Source organism: Microcebus murinus, chromosome 23 (genome assembly GCF_040939455.1).
Source record: "Microcebus murinus isolate Inina chromosome 23, M.murinus_Inina_mat1.0, whole genome shotgun sequence".
NCBI lineage: Eukaryota > Metazoa > Chordata > Mammalia > Primates > Cheirogaleidae > Microcebus > Microcebus murinus.
The window spans coordinates 23,522,956-23,550,369 of record NC_134126.1 but is presented as its reverse complement, the minus strand read 5'-3'; the positions used below and the strand labels follow the sequence as shown (position 1 = coordinate 23,550,369).

The window sequence follows — 27,414 nt, the reverse complement described above, 5'->3', positions numbered from 1 at the left end:
TGGCTCATGCCTGTAATCCTGACACTTTGGGAGGCCAACGCGGGAGGATCATTTGAGGCCAGGGGTTCAAGACCAGCCTGAACAACATAGGGAGACTATGTCTCTACCAAAAATAGAAAAATTAGCTGGGTGCACTGGTGCCAGTCTATAGTCCCTGCTACTCAGAAGGCTGAAGCAGGAGGATTGCTCAAGCCTTGAGCCCAGGATTTTGAAGTTGCAGTGAGTTATGACTGCACTACTGTACTCTAGCCTGGGCAATACAGTGAGACCCTGTCTCAAAAAAAAAAAAAAAAAGATCTATGCCAAATATCATCTTCTCTAAAGTTTTTCATGATTCACAGAAATCTGATGTACTTACTTTTCCTACTATGAATTCCCAAAACATTTCTTATTATTATTATATTAATTAATTAATGATCTCTCTACTAGTAATTTAGATCTCTTCTATATCATACAACAGTATCTTATAAATGCAAATAATAGTGATAATATAGATAATGATAGTGGTAATCATGATGAAAATGATCTTAAGGTAGCAGGCACTGTTCTGAGTGCTTTACATGTATGACTTCATTTAATCTCCACAACAACCATCTTGGGGGTGTTATCTATTATTCTCAAATTAAGTTTAAGTAATTTGGCCAATTCACATAGTTAAAAAGTAGAAGAGCAGGGAATGTGCAAGGTACTTGAAAAATGTTTACTAAACTGAATTGTAACCCTCTAGATAGAAGAGATTAGAATATCCGCATTATAAACATTTTAATATTTATGCATATTCAAATTTGACTGCAATAAATGTTTAGGGAACAAAGATTCAGAGGAAGAGCTCCCTGAGACCCTAGAACAGGCCCAACCCATTATAATTGGTTTTGTTATACCTCTTTTTATAATCAAGAATCAGTTTGACCAGGCTATCACCATGAAAAAAAATGCTCATTACTTACCTGTCTTATAAAGAAGTCTCCATGAATTAGAGAAACAATTCCAAAGTTTGTGTACTTAAAAATATGATCCATCAACCACATCATTTCAGCAACAACCTAAAATATTTAAAAGCAAAACATAATTTAAGGTTGGATAGACGAAATCTGACTTATGGTCTAGCCAAGTCTCCAACTTTTAAATATAATCATTCAAGCATACTCTTAATTAACCTAAATCTAATGCTATTTCTATTATACAAATGCAGCACAGTTACTAATACAGTCTACATGAAACATTATAGGTCTTGATTCCAAGTCTTCAAATCCTAAGTCACAGGTATATACATTACACTGTATAACAAATGAAGAATTAACTTCTTAAATTTGGACTTAATGATTTCAAATTTGTTCTCCTCTAAATAAAGTCTCTGGCAATTCTTATACAAATTATAAAATTATTTTGAAACAATAAAATAAAATGGTGAGAGTTATCAAATGAGAGCTATACATTTAATTAATAAGCACAGAACTTTTATAAAATGTGAGTGTACCTTCGTGGCTAATATATAAAAAGTCAATGTCGAAAATAAAACACTTAAAAACTAATATAAGAGAATGATTTACACATTCTTTTATGTTATGAAGAATATTTGTTAGTTTATGGAAAGTCATACTCAGAATAAAAATATTTATAGTGCCTCAATACAAAGCTACAAAAATATTATTCATTACTGACAAGAGTTAATGCCTATATCAAGAGTAGAAGACTTCATTTCATGCAAATTTAAAAATTAAAAGTATAAACAGGATATAACTAATGAATTGGTTAATTGTTCTTTCCTGCTGAGGAAGTAGCATTCCTTCTTATAAGCCTTAAATAAAGTGAAAGCTACAGCCTCAATCAAGAATGCAATGAGCTCTACTTTGGTTTCTCATGGGGATAATAAATGTAGTAAACATCATCTCTAAGCACCAAATTATGTGAACTGAACTTACATATAAGGAAAACACCAAAACATTGATACCCATATGCTTCTTTTATAAAAGCCCACAGATATTAATAATATAATATTACAGCTTCTGCCTTAGTTTTTCAGTTACACAACTCCCATTCCATCAACTTACTGTATCACATTACTTTAAAAAAATAAAGACACATGCCAAGTGAAGAACTAAGTCCCCAAGTCAATTAATAAAGAGTAAAATAATCACCAGCATCTCATTTTTCAATCTTGTTTTGCTCTGCAGCGACAACTATAGTACTTTGTTTAAATAAACTGAGATTTGAACTAAATGAAACTTGTTGAAAAGTGCCCCAAGAAACAAACAAAAAGCAGGGGATTCAACCTATAAAACATTTTAGCTTTATAATCAGTATAAAGTGTAGCTACAATTTATTGGTTTCTGGGTTTAAAATATCAACACTAATATAACTAGCCTTTATGTTTAATCTTTCATTTATGGTGGATTTACTATCAGTTAGAAGGATCACCTAAAACAAATTCAGTAGGATAGCCAAGCTATCTTCTGAGATTTATATGGATAACTCCATCTAACTTATTTTAGGGAAAATGTTACAAGCCAATAAATGTTTATGAAACATTTAATAAAGTTATTTTGATAGAAATACAAATTCTTAGTTTTATCTTTAAATTGCTATAAAAGGATAAGAATCTTCAATTCATAGACATTTATTAAAAAGATACTGGCACATTCAGAAAATACAATTAATCCTTTTTCATATTCCTCAAAAGAAAAGATCAGTAAACACAAGATGCCTACATCAACTCTGCTAATGTTTGATAGGTTTGTCACTTTGTTATTTCTTAAGAGACAAAATTGGTCCACATCAATTATTCTTTATCTGGAAGTACGAATTTTTTAAATATCAAAACATCATCTAGACTAGAGAGATTTAAATAAGTAACTTCACTCTTTATGTCCTTTTGAAATTATAATAAGGTCAATGGTTCTTCATTGGGTGAGTATAGAAATTTGGCAAGACAATTTTGGTTGTTACAAGGACTAAAGAGTGTTACTATTAGGTTATTAAGTATGAAATGCCTGATTTCCTTAAGTACTATGTTTAACAGTTGATATCTCTAACATTTCACTTTGACATTTCTTGTTTTATTTTTATTGTGAAGGTACAGCCTCAATCTTTTATTTTTTTTTTTTTTTTGAGACAGAGTCTCACTTTGTTGTCCAGGCTAGAGTGAGTGCCGTGGCGTCAGCCTAGCTCACAGCAACCTCAATCTCCTGGGCTTGAGTGATCCTTCTGCCTCAGCCTCCCGAGTAGCTGGGACTACAGGCATGCGCCACCATGCCCGGCTAATTTTTTTTTATATATATATCAGTTGGCCAATTAATTTCTTTCTATTTATAGTAGAGACGGGGTCTCGCTCTTGCTCAGGCTGGTTTTGAACTCCTGACCTCGAGCAATCCGCCCGCCTCGGCCTCCCAAGAGCTAGGATTACAGGCGTGAGCCACAGCGCCCGGCCCCTCAATCTTTTAAATGCAAGTTTTGGCTTGTGTTTATCTTTCAAATTTTTTTTTTTTTTTTTTTTTTTTTTGAGACAGAGTCTCACTTTGTTGCCCAGGCTAGAGTGAGTGCCGTGGCATCAGCCTGGCTCACAGCAACCTCAATCTCCGGGGCTCAGCGATCCTACTGCCTCAGCCTCCCGAGTAGCTGGGACTACAGGCATGCGCCACCATGCCCGGCTAATTTTTTTGTATATATATTTTTAGTTGGTCAATTAATTTCTTTCTATTTTTGTTAGAGATGGGGTCTCGCTCAGGCTGGTTTCAAACTCCTGACCTTGAGCAATCCGCCCGCCTCGGCCTCCCAAAGTGCTAGGATTACAGGCGTGAGCCACCACGCCCGGCCCAAATTTTTTTAACAGCAATTTTTGTGAAGCCATGGATAAGTCAAAAATTTGTGTCATTTTCAAATATGAGTTCCACCATGGAACCAACACAGCACAGACAGCTAGAAACATCAATGAAGTGTTTGGGAAGGATGTGGCTAATGAACGTACAGTATGTCAACAGTTTGAGAAGTTCTGTTCTGGTGGTTATAATCCTGAAAATGAGCCACATGGGCAACCTGAGACCAAGGTGGATAATGATGAGCGGAAAGCTGTAGTGGAAGTGGATCCATCTCAACCTGCATTTGTCACGCAAACAACGCTGCTCAAACTACAGAAGCTGGACTTGGAAACTCTCTGGCATCCAACAATTAGCAGCAAGGTTTGATGTTACAGTTCCAACAATATTGGACCATTGGAAACAAACTGGCAAGGTAAAAAGGCTGGATAGGCACTGATCTTGACTACTAAGCACTTATTGAACATCTATTAATTTATTTACTTTTAGGTCAAACATCAACCCCATCAATTTTATACACTTTTTTTTTTTTTGAGACAGAGTCTCGCTTTCTTGCCTAGGCTAGAGTGAGTGCCGTGGCGTCAGCCTAGCTCACAGCAACCTCAAACTCCTGGGCTCAAGCGATCCTCCTGCCTCAGCCTCCCGAGTAGCTGGGACTACAGGCATGAGCCACCATGCCCGGCTGATTTATATATATATATATATATATATTAGTTGGCCAATTAATTTCTTTCTATTTTTATGGTAGAGACGGGGTCTCGCTCAGGCTGGTTTTGAACTCCTGACCTTGAGCAATCCGCCCGCCTCGGCCTCCCAGAGTGCTAGGATTACAGGCGTGAGCCACCGCGCCCGGCCTTACACTTTTTATATATTTAGTTTTCCATGAACATAACCTCTTTAATTTCTAAGGTGATAATTATTTAATACTAAAGACAAAATTTATTTTTTTTAAACCCACTCAATTTATAGATACATTTTTAGTTATCAATATAAGCAACATAAAATCAATAATTCAAACATAGCCTGGATAAAATGGGCCTAATGTCTTCCCTTTCAATTCACTTTGTAAATGAAATCCAAAATAACATTGACCTTATTTTCTTCCAGCTAAAGATCCCTAAGATCACCTAATTCAATGACCAGTTTTATTCTTCTCTCTTAAACAATACTGCCTTTATTTTTTTAAGAGAGGGAGTTTCACCTATGTTGCCCAGACTAGATAGAGTATAGTGGCTGTTCATGGGTGCTGTCCTACTACTGATCAGCATGGGAGTTTTGAACTGCTTTGTTTGGGACCAGTTCACTTCTCCTTAGGCAACCTGGTAGTTCCCCACTCCTTGGAGGTCACCACACTAATGCCAAACTTAATGTGGACACCCAACGGGCACAGCACACTAGAGACCAGAACTCCTGGGTTCAAGTGATCCTCCTGCCTCAGCCCTCTAAGTACCTTGGACTATAGGTGTGTGCCATATCAATACTGCTTTTTTTTTTTTTTTTTTTTTTTTTGAGACAGAGTCTCACTTTGTTGTCCAGGCTAGAGTGAGTGCCGTGGCGTCAGCCTAGCTCACAGCAACCTCAAACTCCTGGGCTTGAGTGATCCTTCTGCCTCAGCCTCCCGAGTAGCTGGGACTACAGGCATGCGCCACCATGCCCGGCTAATTTTATATATATATATCAGTTGGCCAATTAATTTCTTTCTATTTATAGTAGAGACGGGGTCTCGCTCTTGCTCAGGCTGGTTTTGAACTCCTGACCTTGAGCAATCCGCCCGCCTCGGCCTCCCAAGAGCTAGGATTACAGGCGTGAGCCACAGCGCCCGGCCTCAATACTGCTTTTTGTGTTTGTATTTTTCAAACTGGTATTCCACCACTTCACCTCAGAGCAGCCCTCCATTTGAACTACATTAACTTTGCTTTCATCCCAATCGTTTTTTAAAAGTTTTAGTGAAATATAATTCACATTATCCCATTTATTATTTTTAAGTATCTAAGTTCCCCTCCTGGCTTGATTTAGGATGATATACATATTTTTTAATATTTTCTAAACTGTCAGGAAAAGTATATATGCTAAAATTGAAGTCCATATTCCAAACCATAGTTAGATTTTTGAATTGATTCTTTGTTAACTTTCACCTTTGGGATGCCTCCCTGTTGCCGTAAGGATGGCTTACCAGTCCTTTGTCCTGCAGGCACATCATCAGTGTGCACACGTCTCCTGTGGCCTGATGATTCACCAGCATCATTGCTTCATCTTTTGAAATTGCTTTAATATCTTCACCCCATTCCATCACTGTAAGAATAAAAAGTTTCAAAGGTGTCATTTTAAAGATTTTTACATTACTAAAAAGCTTATACTAGCAATAAATGATGTGCATGTATGATGACACATCAACTAGCTAAAATTTCTCAAAGTTTAGACTAAGTTTATTTCCTACAAAAATCAGAACATTGATATAACATTTTATAGAACCCCAAATTATCCATTAAAATATAAAATGGTCATACTTTTGATCTAGAAGTTCTAGTTCCTAGAATTTATCCTATAGGACATTTGTCCAAATAAACAAAGATATTTAGGTATGAAAATGTTCATCACAACTTAAATGTTCACCAACAAGGAAATGAACAAGAAAAGTATGATATAATAGAAGAGTATACATCTATTAAAAGAATGGAGGGTATCACTATACACTAACCCAAAAAAGACATATTATTAACTAAATAAAGCAAATCACAAAACAGTATACATAGCACAATCCCACTTTTTAAAAGAAGGAATACAATTTATGTGTTATTTAATGCACTGAAAAAAGTCTGGAAAAGGGAATTTCGAACTATTGATACTGATCATCAATGGTAGGTGGTTCCCTGAACCCTTCAAATTCTACTTTATACAAAAATGTTCAAGAATTATAAAAATATGCATTTTCACCATAAGAAAACTAATAAAAATGCCAAATTTATTTAAAATCACCAGATGAAAAGTCATTGCAACAAAACCTGTATGTATACTCTAAGGAAAATAGTGCTATTTCTATGTAGTTATGCCTCATTTTATAGTAAATAAACTTCATGGAAAAAATAAAACTGAGCATAGTTTTCAAGCATCAGGATTCTACAAAGAAACACCTAGGGTTCCTCAAATGCCTGACATGAATTACCAAAGGCTGACTCTACATTAGCATTCACTTTAACTCTACCCTCACGTCAAGTTCCCTGTGTGTAACAGTTCTAATGAAATAAGGGTGGGGTGGTCCACTGGAAGCCAATTTTGCACTGTATTTCAAAATTAAGAAATGCACAAACTTTTTTACCCAGTAATTCCACTTCTAGGAATTCATCCTACAGATGTGCAAAATGACACATATACAAGGCTATTTATTACAGCACTATTTGTAAAAGCAAAGATGAAAACAACTAAACAAGGGAGACCAGCTCAAATTCACAGAAATAGAAAATAGATTGGTGGTTGCCAGGGGCTGAGGGAGGGGGGAATTTTTGTTTAATGAGTATATAGTTTCGGTTTTGCAAGATGGAAAAAATTTGGACATGGTTGCATAACAATGTGAATATTCTTAACAATACTAAACGGTACACTTAAAAATAGTTAAGATTGCCAGTGGTGGTGGCACACACCTGTAATCCCAGTACTTTGGGAGGCCGAGGAGGGAGGACTACTTGAGGCCAAGAGTTCAAGACTAGCCTGGGCAACATAAGTGAGACCCTGACTATACAAAAAATAAGAAAAAAAAAATTAGCCAGGTGTAGTGGTGCATGCCTAGCTTCTTGATAGGCTGAGGTGGGAGAATCGCTTGAGCCCAGGAGTTCAAGGGTACAATGAGATATGATTATATCACTGCCCTCAGCCTGGGTCACACAGCAAGACCCTGTCTCAAAAAAGTTACGATGATAAATTTTATATATTTTACCACAATTAAAAATCTTAAAAAGGAAGACTAGCTAAATAATGATATATCTATTCAATGGAATATTACACAATCAAAGCACTTACGTACCAATATGGAATGATATAAGTAATAAATGCACAGTGTAGAATAGGGTGAAGGATGCCACCAGTTGCATTTAAAGAATGGAGAATATATTTGCTCAATGAAAACTCCCCGTATCATGCCCCTGTTGACCACCCTTCTATGGAGACACACACATATACATACACACACCCCATTCTTTCATTAATTAACTCTTCATTCAATAAATCAGCATCAGGTACTATAAGGTGTCATGGATATAAAACATAGAAGAGCATTTCAGTATTATTCTAAAGTGAATAGCAGTTAAAACTCTCAAGAAAAGCATAGCTTGGTTCTATAAATATTGAGTTACTAAGAGGTAATGTGGAAAGTTTCCTGGCTCCACATCTATACCAATACATATTACATAACCAAATACTCATTTAATGCAATCTCTGCTACATGAATGGAAAATACTAGATACCTGGACCCACATAGTAGGAAAGCATATATATGAATATAACTGTAAATAAAAATAAGTTTTTATATAAAATGTGTCTTATCTGCTTGCTTTATATAAAGCAGATAAATCTAGTAAGTGAGATTGGTTTAAATATCATAACATAAATTTGGATCCCTCTGTACTGGGTTGAATAGTATACCCCAAAAGTTCCTATGTGTCTAGAATTTGTGAATCAAGTTAAGATGAGGTCATACTGAACTAGGGTAGGCCCTTAACCTAATCTAACATGACTAGTGCCTTATAAGAAGCAGGAAGTGTGGACACAGAGACATACAGGGAGAATGCCATGTGACAACAGAGGCAGAGGATGGAGCGATGTGCATACAAGGCAAGGGACACCAGGGATAATGGTCAACCACCAAAAGTTGGGCAGAGGCAAGGAAAGATCCTCCCCTAGAGCTTTCTGGGATAGCATGGCCCTTTGACACCTCAATTTCAGACTTCTAACCTCTGAAACTTGAGAAAGAATAAATTTCTGCTGTTTTAAACCACCTAGCTTGTGGTGTTTTGTTTGGCAGCCCTAAGAAATTAATATAACCCCTCCCTTAATTTTCCCCTTTCCATTCTTTTCCCTCCAAATTACAGTCTTCTTATCAAGCATGGGAAAAGATTTTACTATTTAATATCTAGAATATTTTAATAATCATCTAACATTATGTATTACAAATGGTTTTTAATGTTCATTTTTAAATACTTTGAAAGTATAATCATTAAGAGTTAATCCATGTTTTATCATTCAACCAGAACTTAGCTAAAATTTATTTTCAGACTAAATGCCAACTTGCCAAGACTCACATGGCATGCTAAATCAAAGAAATGAAGGTAGCTGGATCAACTTTTTAATCAAGAAATCATCCTGACATAGCAATAAAGCCATGTTGAATTTTTTAATAATCCTAATTTTATTCAACAACAAATTTTATTTCCAATATATGGGGTATTCTTCTTTTAGAACATACTTCAAGGACCACTGTTGGAAAGTTAAGTAATTAACAAAATCAAAATAAAAATGTTTGTAGAAAAAAGTAATTTATTTAATATGTGAAGTAGCCATGTTCCTCAGATCATGACCTGCTATTGCAGGACCAGCAAATATAACAAAGCTAATATCTTAACTGAGGGATAGGATTACTCACATGTTAAAGTACAGAAGCCTGACAGTTCTTAACACTGCACTTGATTAGAAGGACAAAAATATCCTGACACACTGTTCTGTGAAATAAATTCTCAAAAACAAACAAACAAACAAACAAACAAAACAAACAATTGGGTCAGGTCCACTATTTCCAAAAGGAATTAAGGGCCACAGAATAAAAACTGGAAAAAAGTTCTCTAGTTGTAATGAATTTTTAACATTCTTATTAAAAGCCAAAGCTAAAGATTATCACCTAACTATACACACACACACACCCCTATATATCAATACATTTTCTCCAAAAGTTATAAATTAGAATTATCAGGACAGTTCACATTTCAAAAAGAAAATAAAGACAACAAAAATCCATCACAAATTCCTTAAACACAGTGATACTAAAGCAATTATGCTGACCCACAAAAAAGAATTAATGTGGAGAAGACAGGTTGCTTAATACATAAGCATAATAACTTACCTTTTAAAGTTCAAGAAGAATTAGTGCCTGCAAACTGATGCCACAAACTATTTTACCATTCTGTGCCTTAGTTTTCTCACTTATGAAACATTAATAATATTAATACCACTCAAACATGCTGTGAAAATGAATGAGATATAATTGATAGCACCATAGAGATCCCGGGTAATTGGACTACATGACAGTGAATTCACTTTTGGAATCACTATTAATGAAAAGAGCCATATGCTTACTGTGTCATGTTAAGTCTGATATTCTAATATGAATAGTAAAGATTAAATAGCTAAAACAACCCATGAATGGGTCTCACATAGCTCAAAGAACCGTGGCTCTGATTAGCCCAGGTTAAAGGCAGACTGGCCTGGGTTTATCCAAGCCTAGGGGTTAGTGGAGAAAATGAGGCAAGAGAGAAAGGGAGTGAGGATGATAATTAAGAATGGCCATGAGAAAGTGGCTTAAGGTACTGATTACTGGGGAGGAGACTGGTAAGGACAGGAAGCCAAGCTAGGAGGTGATTACCTAGAAGTAGAGAGTGAGGGCAACTATAATTAAGGTACTTGATGTCACCCCCATGTCCACAACATTCTATTCAAACTTCCTGAAAGGCGGCCCAGACCATTTGAAAAGCCCCCAGGTGAATCTGATGTACACTTCGAAATAAGAACCATTGGAGGCCAGGCGCGGTGGCTCACGCCTGTAATCCTAGCACTCTGGGAGGCTGAGGCGGGCAGATTGCTCCAGGTCAGGAGTTGGAAACCAGCCTGAGCAAGAGCGAGACCCCATCTCTACTATAAATAGAAAGAAATTAGTTGGCCAACTAATATATATATAGAAAAAATTAGCCAGGCATGGTGGCACATGCCTGTCGTCCCAGCTACTCGGGAGGCTGAGGCAGGAAAATTGCTTGAACCCAGGAGTTTGAGGTTGCTGTGAGCCAGGCTGATACCACAGCAGTCACTCTAGCCTGGGCAACAAAGTGAGACTCTATCTTAAGAAAAGAAAAAAAGAACCACTGGAATTGAAGTGTTGGTAAGTTTTATTTTTTTAAAGCAACTATCCTGAATACACTAGGAAATCATGATCAGTGTCCTTTTTATGGCACTTATCATTTAAGAGGTGGAAATTTGAGGGGGTGAGGCTCAAGGTGTAGCTTTTGAAGCTACTATTTATAACTAAAAAAAAATAGTGGCATATATTATTAAATAGATATACAAGTAATAATCTTAATACCTAACATCTATGGAATGTTATGTGCCTAGTAATCAGTAACAGAAAATAATTTTAAATTATTTTCTTATTTAATCTTCACAAAATCTTGGATGTACAGTTACTATCATCCCCAGATTACAAATGAGAAAATGAGACACAAAAGGTTAAGCACTGCTTTCAAAGTTATACATTTAGGAGGTAGAGGAACTGGGATGCAAAACCACTATATCATACTGTCATTGCCAGCATGCTCCAGGTCAGACAACCTTGAGGACAGGAACTTGGATAAACTGCCCATGTCACCCCTAAAGTTGCCCGATTATGCCACAGAGTAGGGTGGACAAGCCAAGCCTCAAAGTCCTCGACAAGTAAGGTTGGTGGATGGCAGCAATAAGGAGGGGTAGAGAAGTATAATACCTAAAGAATAAAGTGTTTTTTGAATGACAGTTGACTAACAACCCAATCTAAAGAGGTAATGGCTATCTAAGAAAAAAATCAAGATTGTCTTTGAGCACTGAAGCAACATCTTGGATATAATACACTCAATATAGAACTGGCTCTTTTCCCTAGTCTTTCCATCTTAGCAAAGAATGCCCTTGTTCACCTAGTCATCTTAAGACAAAACCTAAGACCACCTTTGTTCCTCCCTTTCCTCAATCCTCCACTTAAATCTATCTCCGTTAAATCTATTTCTACGTCCTGTAGACTCTACCTCCAAAACGTATCCTGCATTTTCTATGTCTCTCCTTCTTTAATACTACCACATAGTCCCAGCCACCAATAAATCTGGTCTGGATTCTGGATTTCTGTAGTGACATCCTAACTAGTTTTCTCACTTCTACTCTGGCCACTGACTTAAAAGAAATCTCCAGAATTCTGATTTCAAATATTAAAATCAGAATCACCACTGGCAAGCATGAATTAAGGAACAGCAGAAAATAATAATTGGTCATTAACTGATATTGACATTTGCTTTAAGTTAAAGTTGTACTGTTTTCAAATGGGAAGCTATTGCCATTCTGGGGAAGCAATTTTTCCTTCCATATCCATTTCCATTGCAAAACCTGTAGCATTCCTAGCCAATAGTCTGTTACAATCCAAAAGGTAACTCTAAACATCCCCCCTCCCCCCTCCCATCCCATTTGAGCACCACTAAGTTAAAAGGTTCAAAACAATTAGGTCAATATAAGCCAGTGGTAAAAGCAGGGTGAGGTTGAGTAACAAATGAGAATCACCCTAACAATATTACTTCTAAGTAAACAAATGCTTATTGGAAACAAAGATCCAGCTCTGATCCCCTCCCCTTCACCCACTCAGCTCCCAGGATATGTCCGCTAAGAGTTTGGAAGAATCTTCTCTAAGAAATCTGACCAGCTCAAGAGGAAAAATTTAAAAATATTATCATCTGTGCTTCCCCAATGAAATGTTACAACCAGATCACCCTACAATTAGGCTCAATGTTGACCAGCTTTAGCCACTTGCATGACTACTAATCAACATTTTAATCCTTTACTGTTAAAACAAGAACAAATAGTTGAAGGGGATCAAAACATGGCACCCTTCTGGAGGCTTTGTTGGAACAAGTTTGAATGAAAAAAAATTTTTTTCTTTATTTTTAAAAAATTAAATAAATTCAAAAATTTTTAAATTAAAAAAAAAAACCATGGCACCCTAAAATATGTTATTATGACACATAGATTATTTTGCTGATGGCAACTGAGAAATAGCAGATATAGGAAGGGATCTCTGTCTTCCCCTCTCTGCCTAGAAGCAAGGCATAAATTCCCCTTAAGAAAGTTACTCTTACAGTATCAGGAAGAAGAAAACATTTCTATCACTGAAAATGGGAAGTCGATATGAAGATGAGTCTGTACAACAAACCTCACCAAAATAACCCTTTTATTCCATTAGTTTCCCCCATATCTTTCCTACTCACGTTCCCACAACTTACTGCCCCTAGAAGCCCAAACCCCTTTCCTTCATCTAGTCACTTCTCTACAATTTATTACCCTTTGTTAAAATGGTAAATATGGTTAGATCCTGAATCTAAGTGCTTCTTAGGAGTTTTTACTTCTTTTTTATAAAGCCCCCTGTGCCACATAAAAATACTAACATCAGATAAACTTTTTATGATCTTCTCCTATCCATCTGTCTTTTGTTAGCTAAGTCACAGGCCCCAGACACAAAACCTAAGAAGGCAGAGAAGTTTTTCCTCCCCTATATAATCATATATTAACAGATACATGGAAAAAAGTCCTTAATGTAAGAGATAGCAAAACAAACAGAAAAATAAAGAATCTGAGGGAAACAAAGACAACACACAAAAAAGAAAACTTCAAAAGACACCAGCCTTAATATCTATATTGAGGTAAAAGATGAGATTATGATGACAACCATAAGATAAGAAAAAAAAGAAGCTATTGGAAAGTAACATAACAGTGAAAATAAAAGTGTTAATAGAAAAACTGAGAGAGAAAGTTAGGAAAATCTTCCAAATAGTAGATAAAAAGATAAAAAAAAGGAGAGAAAAGACTTGAACATTAGAGGGCCATTCCACAAAATCTAACATTTAAATGGCAGGAGTTCCAGAAAAAAGAACAGAGAAAAAGAAGTCAAAGATATAATTAAAGAACATCTGAGGTTGTGGATTTCCAGATTGACATGGGACATCTAATAACTATAGCACAGTAGACAAATATAGGCCCATACTAAGTTATACATCCTCATGAAATTTCAAAACAATGAATCAAAGACAAGAGCCAAAAACTGTCAGACAGGAAAAAGAGAATACATACAAAAGACAAGGAAATAAGAATGACTTTGAACTTCTCAATAGCTATAGAAAGCTAAAAGATTGTAGAGTTTTATCTCCAAAATCCTGAAGAAAGGCTGTTCTGAAGGTAGTGAGTTATCTGAACTGATTGTTCACAGTCAGTTACAGATTGAACTCCTTGTCCTAAAGGAAAACTATTTCCAACCTATAATTTTCTACCCAGCCAAACTATTAATCAGGTGTGAGGGTAGAAAAACATTTTCTAGCGTGCAACATCTTAAAAAACTAACCTTGTGCTCTCAGGAAGATAATGGATGATGTGCTTCACTAAAATGAGGAAATAAACCAAGAAAGAGAAAGACATATCACATATGAAATGAGGAATGCAACCCAGAAGAGGCAAAAAGACTTTCCAGGATGATAGGGGAAAGGAGACAATCAAAATGTTAGCTGTAAACCAGGCTCAGTGGATAACCAGTCCAAACTGAAACAAGTTAGAAGTTGCCCAAAAAGACCTTCCAAAAAAGATGAAATTAACAGAGTAGCATCTGAATGACTTAAGGAGAGATCTAAAACTAATAAGGAATTGGGGGTGAACTACTGATCGTTTCATAGAGAAGGAAAGGAAAAAACAAAAATTATTAAATCTAGGTAAAACTTCAGGAAAGTAAAAATAACAATTTTATACATGGTTCAGCTATAAATAAATTTATATATTCATAATAAATAAAAACTGAAAACTGATATAACCAAAATTATAATAAAATTCAAATATAAATTAGAATATTTATCTTTAAAATATTATTTTAAAATAGGGTGAGAGCTAATCTTTTCTAAAATGGGTTAGCCTTCTGAATATTAAAATATGTTCATTATAGTAAATGAGAACAATACCAAAAAATACAAAGAAAAAAAATCACCCCAAATCTGACTATCCAGGGATAAGAAAACATTATTAAAATTTTTTAGTGTATCTCCTAGTTATTTTTCTATGTGTAAGATAATTTTTTAAACTAAAAAAGAATGATTCTTAACATACTTAAGCACCATTTTCTCAAGTGTGTGTTATCAGCAGCAAGCTCCCTATTCACACTGTTTCTTAACATGACAGTAATAACGGATTTGATTGCTTGAGGACCTACTGTGTGCCTTCTGCTTAAATCTAATGCTCACTACAGGATCAGGGGCAGTGGCTCATGCCTGTAATCCTAGCACTCTGGGTAGGCAAGGGAAGCCAAGGCGGGAGGATCACTTGAGCTCAGGAGTTCCAGACCAGCCTGAGCATGAGATCTCGTCTCTACTAAAAATAGAAAAAATTAGCGGGGCATGATGGTGTACGCCTGTAGTCCCAGCTACTCAGGAGGCTGAGGCAGAAGGATTGCTTGAGTCCAGGAGTTTGAGGTTGCTGTGAGCTAGGCAGACTCCCCGGTACTCTAGCCAGGGTAAAAAAGCAAGACTCTGCTTGAGGAAAAAAAAAAGTCTAGCTTATTAATATAATAAAAAGAAATAAAAAGCATACAAGTTGGAAGAGTGGAAAGAGTGGACATCCCAATAATAGTACTTTAACCTGTGCAAAATCCTCAATTTGCTCAAAGGTTTGTTTTCTCAATCTTTTAAATAGCTCCTTTCATTTATCTAAAAGTTGACCAACAGAACATTCCACTGAATTCAGAGATTAGAATTTAAATCAAAGGTACTTTAATTTTATTCCATTGGGAAAATTTTAACAAAGTAATGGAATTTAGTATCTACTTGAGATTCCTAAAATGAGTTACTAGAAAAAGAGAAATTCTAACTTTTCTTAAAGGTAAAGGATTACACCAAATTGCCAAAAAATAAGTATACAACATAGGTACCTCTCTGCTTTGTTACCAGAGCTCTAAGCTTTAGAATTGGACTATGATATCCAGCAGGGGTTTTGACCTTAAAGAAATTTAGAGTGAGAAACGAATTTTGAGATAGTTTAATCCAAACCCCTCACTTGCTTCACAGGTATTTTAAATCAAATGTAAGAAACAGAATTCCATGGCTCCTCCTTGCCTGACTGAATTAGTTGCAAAGAAAAACACACAGGTGGTAAGCATAATTAATTTACATCACCTCCTGCTCACTATTCCCCAAAGCACTTATTGATGTATTCATTCATTCAACTGGTTTTAATTCTCTTCATAGACACACACGGTCCTACCACTGTGGAAGATATAAAAGTATATTGGAATTCTATGAAGTAATTGTAACTTATGAAATTCAACTATATGAGTTTAGCAAAAAGAGAGAGAGAAAGTGGAAAGTGAGGGAACAGAGAGGGTGGAAGGAAAGAGGAAAGAAACAGATAAACATTTTAAATAGTGGATGAAATTTTGCCAGCCTTTCCAATCAACAGATGTATAGGCTCTGCAGTCAATACGAGACTGGAATTTTGAATATGCTGTTCCTTGTCATTTTCAGCATCTTGCTTAGTTGTACGATTTTACTTTTATAAAGATACCCTTTTTTCCATATAAAACGTAAGCAAACCTTTCAGCCGAGGTAATATGATCCCTGCCCTCAAGAAGTTTGCTCACTTATTAGGAATAAAAGACAAACTGGGAAATAATACAATACACATGAAAATAAGTACCACAGGAGCTAGGAAAAGAAGAAATCAATGTGAGCTGAAATATGAATGGAAGAGATACCAAAGTCATGGGGGAACATGCCTGGAGAGAGACTTTTTGGAACAGATAGTTGGTACTGAGAAGAGGAGGAAATAAGGCTTTATCTGTAAAGACAAACTCAGATTATAGAGTTACTTTTAAAAGTTAGATACTATAATTTAGGCTAGAGAATATAAAATTCCTTTTTTGTCACCATGCAGGTGACAACTGGGGGAAGTAGGCTCCCCACGTGGCCATGGGGAGTGGTGGGACTGTGATTAGAGAATGCATGCCCCACGGGAAGAGGGCAGCCACTACTCAGCTCCAGTCTCTTGCTGATATTTGGGAAGGAGGATTCAGGCTGCCATATCCTCCAATCCTTTAAGAGTAATTGGAAATTCGAGAGATTTTATGAATGTTAAAGAGAGGACATTAACAGTGGAGGCAGGTTCCTGAGCAAGCAGGAAAGAATGGAATCCAAACAAAGGGACTGGCTCTTGATAAGAGGAACATTATTACCTCATAAACATCAAAAAGACAGTAGATAAAAGGAACCAACAATATGTGGTACAGAGGGAAGGAATGAAGAACTGTGAGAATGAAGAGAGAGTAGTTGTTTATTAAATGGGGGTATTTTTTTTTTAGGATGAGAATGTCTTTACATCCTGGAAGATAAGAGCAATGAGAGGAGATGGTATTAGTGAGGTGAAGCAAGAAAGACGGGACATTAACCTTGGATAAGAGACTAACTATAGATGAAAGCGGCTGTGAATAAATTAGGGGAGGGGGATAAAAGAAATGGGGAAGAGTCCCCATAGCACATTCCTAAATCAACAAGAGAAGTTAAAAACTGACCTAGGAAAGAGAATTGCTCAGAAAGCTATCACAAATATAGACATCCTAAGTGGAAATGAGATAGACAAAGTTGGAGATGGCCCTTAAAATTAAAAAGCAAGAAGTAGAATACAAGCATTCAGCCGGGCGCGGTGGCTCACGCCTGTAATCCTAGCACTCTGGGAGGCTGAGGCGGGCGGACTGCTCGAGGTCAGGAGTTCGAAAGCAGCCTGAGCAAGAGCGAGACCCCGTCTCTACTATAAATAGAAAGAAATTAATTGGCCAACTAATATATATATAAAATTAGCCGGGCATGGTGGCGCATGCCTGTAGTCCCAGCTACTCGGGAGGCTGAGGTAGCAGGATTGCTTGAGCCCAGGAGTTTGAGGTTGCTGTGAGCTAGGCTGATGCCACGGCACTCACTCTAGCCTGGACAACAAGCGAGACTCTGTCTCAAAAAAAAAAAAAAAAAAAAAAGAATACAAGCATTCATACCAGCCAAATGTCTCAGAGATCTTAAGCAAAGAAATCCATAGTGGGGGCTAATGTATCCTCTGGTTTGAGGCTTGGCCACATGCCCAAATTTTGAAATCTAGGAAGATAAAAGAAAGTACTAAAAATATAATCAAATGAAATACGAGTTAATTAATTGTACTACATATTAGTAAAGTTTTTCTATTTGGAAGAGCTTTCTTTCATATTTTCTCAATTTCTACAACAGCCCTAAAAGACATACCATCCAGGTATTAGTCTTATTTAAAGCTAGGGATCAGAGAAGATAATTGTGCAAGGTAATACTATAAGTAAGCACTGAAAATCTGACCAAAATCCAGTGAAACTAAAGCATAGCTAGCCCCTGCCTAATGAGATTACTAACATTTAACTAAAAGTGAAGTGCACTATGTTTTCATGGTAAAACAAACATAATGTGGGCTTTAGAGGACAAGACCTTCACTCAAAAACCCAGTCTGCCCCTTGCTAGCTCTCTCACCCCCACTGAGCAAGATACTTAATTTCCACCAGTCTTCATTTGCTCATTTGCATAGTGGAGTGATATCACCTCCCTCATAGGATTGTTTTCAGTATTAAAGGAGAAGCCAGGGATAAGCATTGCTAAAAGGCCAGGTACACCAGGTACTCAATCAAGGTAGTTTCTCTTCTCCCTGGCATTGCCAGTTATCTATGGTTTGCACAGAAGTTAGACTCCCTGCTGCAGAATGAAGTATAAAAAGGCTTGGGAAAGGCTTTAACAATAAGTCTTATCAGAGGATAAACAGTTCCTAAAGGAATCAGGAAAATTAACTCAAAGAGCAAACTATAAATGGAAGAATCTAAGGTCACAATGTGAAAGCATCATTTCCAGACTGGTATTAATAGGGTGACGAATGTAAGGACATGACACAGAGACAGGGGAGAATGAAGAGATAACATAACCAGAGCACAGTATAGGTTATCACTGAAAATGAGCCCAAACCTTCTTAGGTTCACGGGGTCTGTAAATGGACTTCAAAGAGTTGTGCCCCCTTGAAACTAAAATTGTGAGCATGTGCAAAGCGTTCTGTGGCAAGCCCCAAAATCTACCCCTCCCAAGATATCCATGTCAAATCCCTGGAACCTGTCAATGTTACCTTTTACAGGATATCTTATAAGAAAAAATATGATTAAGTTAAGGATCTTGAGAGGAGGTGCTTATCCTGGATTATCCAGATGGACCTTAAATCCAATGACTAGTGCCCTTAAAAGAGATACACAGAGAAGAGAAGGCAGCAATGTGACCCTGGAGGCAGAGACAGAGTGATGCAGCCACAAGCCCAGAAACTTAGCCCAAATGCTGGAAGAGGTGAGGGATCTCCCCTGGGGAGAAAGGGGGGGGGTGCTATTATCAAGGCCCTGCTGACACCTTGATTTGATTTGAACTTCTGGCCTCCAGAACGGAGAAAGAATAAATTTATGTTGCTTTAAGCACTTCAGTGGCAATTTGTTATGGCAGTCACAGGAAACTAGTACAGGCACACTTTTCTAGGGGGAGGGCCCATAACTTTGATCAGATTCTGAAAGAGGTTCTAATGAACTCCAAAAGGTAAAAGAACTATGACTGTAGAAAGTAAAGCAAAAGCAAAACTTACTATAAATAAGAGAATTAGAAATTTTAAAACCTGCAGAACAAGTAGTTACTTGGTAAGGTCTCATAGCTACTAAATGTTGAAGTAAAAGAATAAGTCATCCTCTGATATATAACTCAATATTCATTTCATTATCTCTTGGGGTTGAACCCTATGAATGTATTAAAAGTGATTCTCAAACAGCTCAACAGTTTGTTAAAAATACAGGATCCCAGGCTCCAGTCCTAATGTACTGAATCAGAATCTGCAGCATAGAGGAATCTATATATATATTTATACTTATAAACATATACTTTTACTTATTTAAAGCTCAAATTATTCAGATGTGTAGGGAACTACTACTATAAAGCAGGGGTCGGCAAACTTTTTCTGTAAAAGGTCAGATAGTAAACATTTAAGCTATGCAGGCCAAGAGGCGAAATTGAGGATATTAAGGTACTACATAACAAATTTGTTTTCTAACAAATTTCTACAAGATTTTTATTGACAAAATTCAAATTAAAAAATTAATAATTGAATACAACTTTTTAGAATACAGGTCTACTAATAAGAAAAATGGAATTCTTTTTTGGGAGAGGTAACATTTTATTTAATTGGGGTTCAGAGTTAGTGTTTTCCTGCCATCAGATGGATTGCAAATGTTCTATAAAACCTTCTTAGCTGGAGGGAACTACAAAAAAGGCCTGGAGCTGGATTTGGCCCAAGGGCTGTAGCTTGTCAATCTCTGCTGTAAGGTATAAGGAAAAAGACAGAACCACAACCCCTGCCCTTAAGCAAATAACAAGTTAAAAAGACAGGAACAGCAAAGGTAAAATAATAGTGAGGAACATGAAGCAGAATTCTGAATGTCCTATGTTGTAGGGCAGTGATTCCTAACCTTTTCAAGTAAGGCATTCTTTTTTAAGGTGGAAAACTGTGGAGGACCTCTATAGCAGTTCTTTTAGCCTTGAGTGAAAATATCTATAACAGGATGTGATTATAAAGTCGATAATGTTTAAAGGATTTCTTATTAATCAAAACAGCAGACACATACATTTGAAAAACATCAGCACATATTTATAAGACATGTTATTTATTCATCCACAGATGGTACTTAATATGCATATGGATTCCTGACCCCCTGAGACAACTCAAAGCACTGCAGGAAATCTCAGCCCAATGGTTAGGAACCACAATTACAGAACAGATGCCAAAGAGGTTCAGAAGGAAGAAAACAGTGGACACTGGAGTAGTGGGGAAGGGTGTCACAGAGTTAGACAGGCAGGTAAAAATTTTCAAAGAAATGAAAGAACAGATTTTAGGGAGAGGAAGAATGTAAATGTGACAATGCACAGGAGCTTCAGGATAGCAGCCTTACTAAATAAAACGTTTGGAACAGGACCAGATCATGGAGGCTCTGGACCTCTTTGCATATCTCTGCCACCAGAGCCAACACTAAGTGCTTTCCATGTATGCAGCTCTGATATGCATTCTCTCATTCAATCTTCACCAAGAAGAGTGTCCTAAATACACTAGCTATGTAAGTATTAGGTGATTAAGTATGATATGTCCGACTTCCTTAAGCACTAAGTTTGATAGTTGATGTCTCTGACACTTCACTTTGATACTTCTTGTTTTATGTTTATTGTGAAGGTACATCCTCAGTCTTTCAAACGTACATTTTGGCTTTTTTTTTTTCAAAAATTTTTTAGAGCAACTTTTGTAAAACCATGGATATGTAAAAAATTTGTATTATTTTTGAAAATGAGTTCTATCGTGGAACCAATGCAGTACAGACAGCTCGAAATATCAACGAAGTGTTTGGGAAGGATGTGGCTAATGAACACACAGTACATCAATAGCTTCAGAAGTTCCATTCTGGTGATTTTAACCTTGAACATGAGCTACATGGTCGACAGGAGACCAAGGTGGATAATGATGAGCTGAAAGCTATAGTGGAAGCGAATCCACCTCAACCTACACGTGCATTAGCAGCAAGGTTTGACATTACTATTCTAACACGTTTGGACCATTTGAAACAAATCAGCAATGTAAAAAAGCTGGATAGATAGGTACCACATGAATTAAATGAACGTCAGAAAAGAAATTGTCTGGAAGCTTGCCTTTCTTTGCTGTCATGACATAAAGGTGAACCATTATGACACTGTATTGTTACGTGTGATGAGAAGTGGATACTCCTTGACATTTGCAAGCATTCGGCATAATGGTTAGATAAAGATTAAGTGCCAAAACACAGTCCAAACCAAATATTCATCAGAAAAAGCTAATGGTATCCTTTTAGTGGTCCAGTGCTGGTATCATCCACCACACTTTCATGAAATCTGGTCAATCAATTACAGCAGATGTCTACTGTAACCAATTGGATGAAATGAAGAGGATGGTTGCGATTAAACAGCTGAGACTGGTCAATACAGACAAGCCAATCCTCTTGCAACACGATGAGATTGGTCAACACAGACAAGCCAATCCTCCTGCAACACAATGCTTGACCGTATGTGGTATGAACAACACTGCTCAAACTACAGAAGCTGGACTTGGAAACTCTCTGGTATCCACCACACCTTACACCAACTGATTACAACTTCTTCCAGGACCACTTCTTGCGAGGAAAAATATTCAATTCTCAATGAGCTGTGGAAGATGCCTTTCACTCTCCAGGCTTCTTCACTGCTGGCATAACCAAGCTACCATTAAGATGGCAAAACTGGCTGGGCACAGTGGCTCACGCCTGTAATCCTAGCACTCTGGGAGGCTGAGGCAGGTGGATCACTCAAGGTCAGGAGTTCGAAACTAGCCTGAGCAAGAACGAGACCCGTCTCTACTAAAAATAGAAGGAAATTAATTGGCCAACTAAAATATATATAGAAAAAATTAGCTGGGCATGGTGGCACATGCCTGTAGTCCCAGCTACTCAGGAGTCTGAGGCAGAAGCATTGCTTGAGCCCAGGAGTTTAAGGTTGCTGTGACGGCACTCACTCTAGCCCAGGCAACAGAGTGAGACTGTGGGATAATAAACCACATTTTTTTATTCGAAACCAGACATTTCATATTTAATGACCTAATAGCTGACCCTGGTTTCATTAGGTACAACTCTAAGTGGGTCAGGATGCAGACTTTTCCATCTTAAAAATAAAATAAAACAAAACTAAGCAAAACAAAATGCCTTCCCTTGACCATACATCCCTCCTACAATTATCATCATCTTTATTCATCACATCCAAATTTCTGGAGAGTCATACATTCTTACTTCCATTTTATGCCTTTTCATTCATCATTCATCTCCAACCCACCCCAATCTAGTTTCCACTTCTGCCACCCCAAGGAAGCTGCTCTTGTCAAATGCAATAAAAGATATGTCAGTTCTCATCTTACAAAATATAAACTCTCAGCAGCACTGAGCAGACCCCTGCCTTGAAACACTTGATTTCTGTGACCCCATACTCTTAAGGCAGGCATTCCTTCTACTTCTCTATTCACTCCTCCTAAGTCTGTGCCATCCTCTTCTTTCTACCTCCCAATGTTGGCATTCCCTTGGGAGTCGACCAGGCCTGTCATTACTCAGTACTCTGCTCTCCCTGGGTGTGATCTCATCCATTTCCACAGCTTTAAATACCACAGATAATTTCCCAATTTCTCTTTCCAGCTCAATTTGCCTGAGTTCCAGACTGTACATACATGTCTATTTCACAGTTCCACCTGGACGTATTTCTCATTTACCTTATACCAAATGTTTACAATCTTTTCTCTCAACATTGCACCTCTGGGCTTCCCCATCTACCCAGCATCTCCCACCAGAAACCTCAGGGCCATCCCCATCACCTGTCCCTCTACTGCATCCTCCATGGCTAATCCTCAGCAAGTCCTCACGATTTTCCCTCCTATAAAACTCTCCAATTAGTTCACTTCTTTCCCTCTCCACTGCCATCACCTCTAGACCAACCAACTATCACCTTCACCTGGAGACAGTGAGAATCTTCCAGAGGGTCTCTGCACCACACACGCTCTCACTTCTCTCAGATCCAATTCCACAAAGCAGTCAGAGTAGAGAATTACAAATAAGAATCTGATTTCATCATTTTCATTCTTAAATCCTTCAGTAGTTTCCTCTCCAGATAAATGCTAAAATCCTTAATATGAACTGCAAGGCCTCAGAGGATTTGGCCTCACTAGATTCCCCAGCCCACCCTGCTCCTCTGGCCCTCATGCCCTCCACGCTACAGCCAACCTGGCCTTCCCTTTGTTCCTCACATATGACGAACCCTTTTCTACTACCTGAACATGCTGTCCCTCCTCCTAGCTTCACCTGGCCAACTCCTACTTATTCCTCAGGTCTCAGTCTCAATGTCACTTTCTCAGGAAGGCCTCCCTCCCTGACACCACTCGTCTCTAGATTAAGTCCCCTGGTACATCCTCTCATAGCTCCTAACTTGCTCTTCACAGGACTTTTCACAATTGTGATTACACAGTTATCATGTGACTCCTGTTGTCTGTCTCCCACACTGAAATGCAAACTCCTTAAGGAACAGAAACTATGTTGCCCTGTTTGTCACTGTACTCCCAGCCATCAGCACAATGTCTAACACAAAGTAGGCACTTAAATATTTTATATTAGAATAAGTGACTGAACTAATTAAAAGATAGTTAAACATAAATTGCTTTGAAGCATTTCAGAATTTACAAATGTACAATTTAATTATTTAATATTTTAGTTAGACTATGGCTTACATTATTTTATTTTACTTACTGATTAAAGCAAGAACTGTATTGAGTTATACTATTAGCTAAGCTTGAATATCCTCAAACATATTTCTAAAGCTATCCCATAAGTTAACTTTTATTCATTTAGACATGCTTTTCCCCAAAAGGTTAACATAGTTGTTTTCCTAGCCATTAATAATAACAACAGAGGGGGTAGGGGGGCATGGGTAATATATGTAACCTTAACATTTGTACCCCCATAATATGCTGAAATAAAAAATAATAATAATAATGAAAGCTATCATTTATACAGTGCCAAACACCATGCTATTCACTTTACATTCAAACTTCACAAGAGATAAATATCATAACCTCCATTTTCACAGATGATGAAACTGAGGCTCAGAGTAATTAGGCAACTAGCTCAAAGTTATACAATCAGCAAGTGGGCTGGCAGCATCCAAACTCATACTAACTCAAAAGTCAATGTCTTTTCCAACATATCATGCTATCTCTAACATTATACTTACTTAGCAGTATATATCATTTGTTGAAAATACATCTGTATACAAGTATCTGAGGCTCAGAGGTTAAAGTAATTATTTAAGCTTTAAAATGGCTGCCCAATTCAGTCTCTCACATACAAAGACCAATTCTATCACACCCATACAAAACACCTGCAACAATTATCCAATGTTGGAAAAAGAGTATCCAAATGATACTCTTTTTCCTTATCCATGTAACCTACACTTTATTTTACAAAATAAACTTAGCTCCCAGTCAACTGTCTTTTCTGTAAGGATCTCAATTAACTTTAAAAAATGGAACCATCATGTTAGGCAAAAATGTGCATATTGATCTGTTTTTTAGAAACCTTGTCACAGGTACACTTTGAATACACAGTTTATACCAAACTCAACTATTCCCAAAACATCCATCAGAATAAAAACTATGCCAAAATTTGTTTTGGTAGGAATTAATATGAACTACACTCTGTAGCATAGTATTTACAAATCAATAACTAGTAGTAAGTAGTCAATAAACACTTGACTGATCAATCATACAACAAAATACTTCTAAAACTGATGTCCTTTTTTTTTTTTCAAGGGAGTAAAGCAGGAAATATTGTTATATATACATAACTAATAAACATTTCCTCAACATGGAGACAGGAAAGGGTCATTTAACCCAATTATGTATATTAATCCTTGAAAAACACTGTTCTAACTCAGTAAACACTTTTAAATTAGCATTTCTGAGTAGTGAACTAGCCTCATTATTGAAGTCATAATACATAATAGAAAGGATCATGATATTTTAAAGAATTAAAATGCAACAAAATATACTTAACACTCAAAACTTACTACAAAACTACACTAATCAAGATAGTGTGGTACCAGCATAAGAAGAGACATAAATCAATGGAATAGAATTGAGAATCCAGAAATAAAGTCATACCTCTTTGGTCAATTGATTTTTAACAAGGGTACCAAGATCATTCAATGAGAAAAGAATAGCCTTTTCAACAAATGATGCTGGGACAATTTGATATCCACATATAAAAGAATGAGACTTGGGTATGACACAGTGGCTCACACCTGTAATCCTAGCATTTTGGAAGGCCCAAGCAGAAGGACTGCTTAAGCCCAGGAGTTTGAGACCAGCCTGGACAACATAGGGGAATTCATCTCTATAAAAAATTTTAAAAATTAGCTGAGAGTGGTGGCACACCCCTGTAGTCCCAGATTCTTGGAAGGCTGCACCAGGAGGATAGCCTGAGCCCAGAATTCAAGACTACCGTGAGCTATGATTGTGCCATTGACAGAATGTGACCTTGTCTCAAAAAAAAAGAAGAAAAAATGAGGTTTGGAACCTTATATCATTTAGAAAAACTAACTCAAATTGGATCAAAGGTCTAAACACGAAAGCTAAACTCTTAGTAGAAACTATCATAGGTATGAATCTTCATGATCTTGGATTAGGCAATGGTTTCTTAGATATGACATTAAAAGCACAAGCAATGAAAAAATAGATAGGATCTAGTATCCAGAATATAGAAAGAACTTTGTAACTCTACAATAAAAAAACAAATAACCCAATTAAAAAATAGGCAAAGAACTTGAATAGACATTTCTCTCCAAAGAAGATACACAAATGGCCAATAAACACATGAAATGCAAATGTAAACCACAATAAGATATCACTACTTCATACTCCCTTAGGATGGCTAGAATTAAAAAAAAAAAAAAAGCACTAGTGAGGATATGGAGAAATTGGAACTTTTCTACATTGCTGGTGGGAATGTACAATAGTGCAGCTGCTATGGAAAACAGTTTGGCAGTCACTCAAAAATTAAACATAAAATTATCATATGACCCAGCAATTTGACTCCTAGGTCCAAGAGAACTGAAAACATATGTTCACACAAAAACTTGTATATGACTAAGCAGCAATATTCACCAAATGTAACCAAAACATGGCAATAACCCAAATGTTCATCAACTGATGGATATATAAACAAAATGTGGTCTAGTCATACAATGGAATATTACTTAGCCATATAAAGCAATGAAGTACTGATACATATAATATGGATGAATGTTGAAAACATTATGCTAAGTAAAAAAAGCCAGACACAAAAGAACATGTTGTATGATTCCATTTATATGAAATGTCCAGAATGGATAAATCCATAGACAGAACATAGATTAGTGGTTGCCAGGGGGTAAGAGGAGGAAGGAATGGCGAACGACAGTTAAAGGCTCCAAGGTTTCTTTTGAGGGTGATGAAATGTTCTGGAATTAGATAGTGGTGATAAATGCACAATTATATGAATACACTAAAAACCACTGAATTATATACTTTAAAATGATGAATTTTATGGTAGATGAATTATATCCCAATTAAAAATATAAATATATAATATATGCTTAATACTAAAGCTATATTGAACAGTTTTGTCTTCTGATAATTCAGAAACATCTTGATGTATTTAAATATACGAATCTTTTTCTCTTAGTGTCAAATAATGAAAACTTCAAATTAATAGCATATGCAAAATGTGTATTATAATATATATGATTCATATGGTTTCTTAATGTTACTTAATTAAAAGTTTAGGAAGAGTGTTTTGCTAGCAAAATTTTATGATATCTATTAAACCTTAAGAAAAAGTATAACCTCATAACTAATATTTTTATAATACCATTTCTGATTAGTTATC

The 27,414-nt window shown here is 36.7% G+C and overlaps 1 protein-coding gene across 7 annotated transcripts in view; it reads right to left on the bottom strand.

The window, feature by feature from the left end:
• Nucleotides 1-27,414, bottom strand: part of LPGAT1 (lysophosphatidylglycerol acyltransferase 1) — a 65,803-nt gene that overhangs the window by 23,619 nt on the left and 14,770 nt on the right. For all 7 annotated transcript variants that reach the window (XM_012781671.3, XM_075997078.1, XM_075997077.1 and 4 more), the window contains 2 exons: nucleotides 5,986-6,104; nucleotides 948-1,043 (listed from right to left, as the gene is read on the bottom strand). In XM_012781671.3, coding sequence (XP_012637125.1) covers nucleotides 948-1,043; nucleotides 5,986-6,104 — 215 coding nt within the window. The remainder of the gene's footprint in view (nucleotides 1-947; nucleotides 1,044-5,985; nucleotides 6,105-27,414) is intronic.